At 77.6% G+C, this 518-nt stretch overlaps 1 protein-coding gene across 1 annotated transcript in view; it reads right to left on the bottom strand.

The window, feature by feature from the left end:
• Positions 1 to 518, bottom strand: part of SNTB2 (syntrophin beta 2) — a 28,036-nt gene that overhangs the window by 24,848 nt on the left and 2,670 nt on the right. Inside the window, exon 2 of the mRNA XM_015406697.1 lies at positions 84 to 511. Coding sequence (XP_015262183.1) covers positions 84 to 511 — 428 coding nt within the window. The remainder of the gene's footprint in view (positions 1 to 83; positions 512 to 518) is intronic.

Below are 518 nucleotides of genomic sequence, written 5' to 3'. Positions count from 1 at the left end.
CCCCCCCCCCCCTCCCCCCCATGTTCCCCCCCCTGCGGGGCTGGGGGGGGGGAGAGAGAAGGGTCCGTGTCCCGGGCGCCTACCTTCGAGGAGGACCTCCCTGCCGGCCCGCTTGAGGGCCTGCACGGCCTGGTCGTGGGTGGCGTCGCGGAGGTCGAGGCCGTTGACGGCGAGGATGGCGTCTCCGAGGCGGAGGGCGCCGCAGCGCTCGGCCGCCAGCCCGGGGAAGATGCGGGAGATGAGGACGGGCATGCGGTTCTCGCGGCCGCCCTTGATGCTGATGCCCAGCCCGCCCGCCTCCGCCTTCACCACCCGCACGCGCCGCACCCCGCTCGGAGGAGGAGGAGGAGGAGGAGGAGAGCAGCCCCCCGGCAGCGGCGGAGAGCAGGAGGAGGAGGAGGAGGAGGGCGGCGGAGAGCGGCACGACCCGCGGCCCGGAGAGCACGTCGGCGCCACGGGGGACGAGGAGGAGGCGGAGGCGGCCCGGGCGGGCGGCGGGGGAGGGGCCGGGCTGCGGG

The sequence above is a fragment of the Gekko japonicus genome, unplaced genomic scaffold, assembly GCF_001447785.1.
Source record: "Gekko japonicus isolate JY-2015 unplaced genomic scaffold, Gekko_japonicus_V1.1 scaffold386, whole genome shotgun sequence".
NCBI classification, from domain to species: Eukaryota; Metazoa; Chordata; class Lepidosauria; order Squamata; family Gekkonidae; genus Gekko; species Gekko japonicus.
The sequence above is the reverse complement of the archived record's forward strand: the minus strand, read 5'-3'. Positions and strand labels throughout refer to the sequence as shown.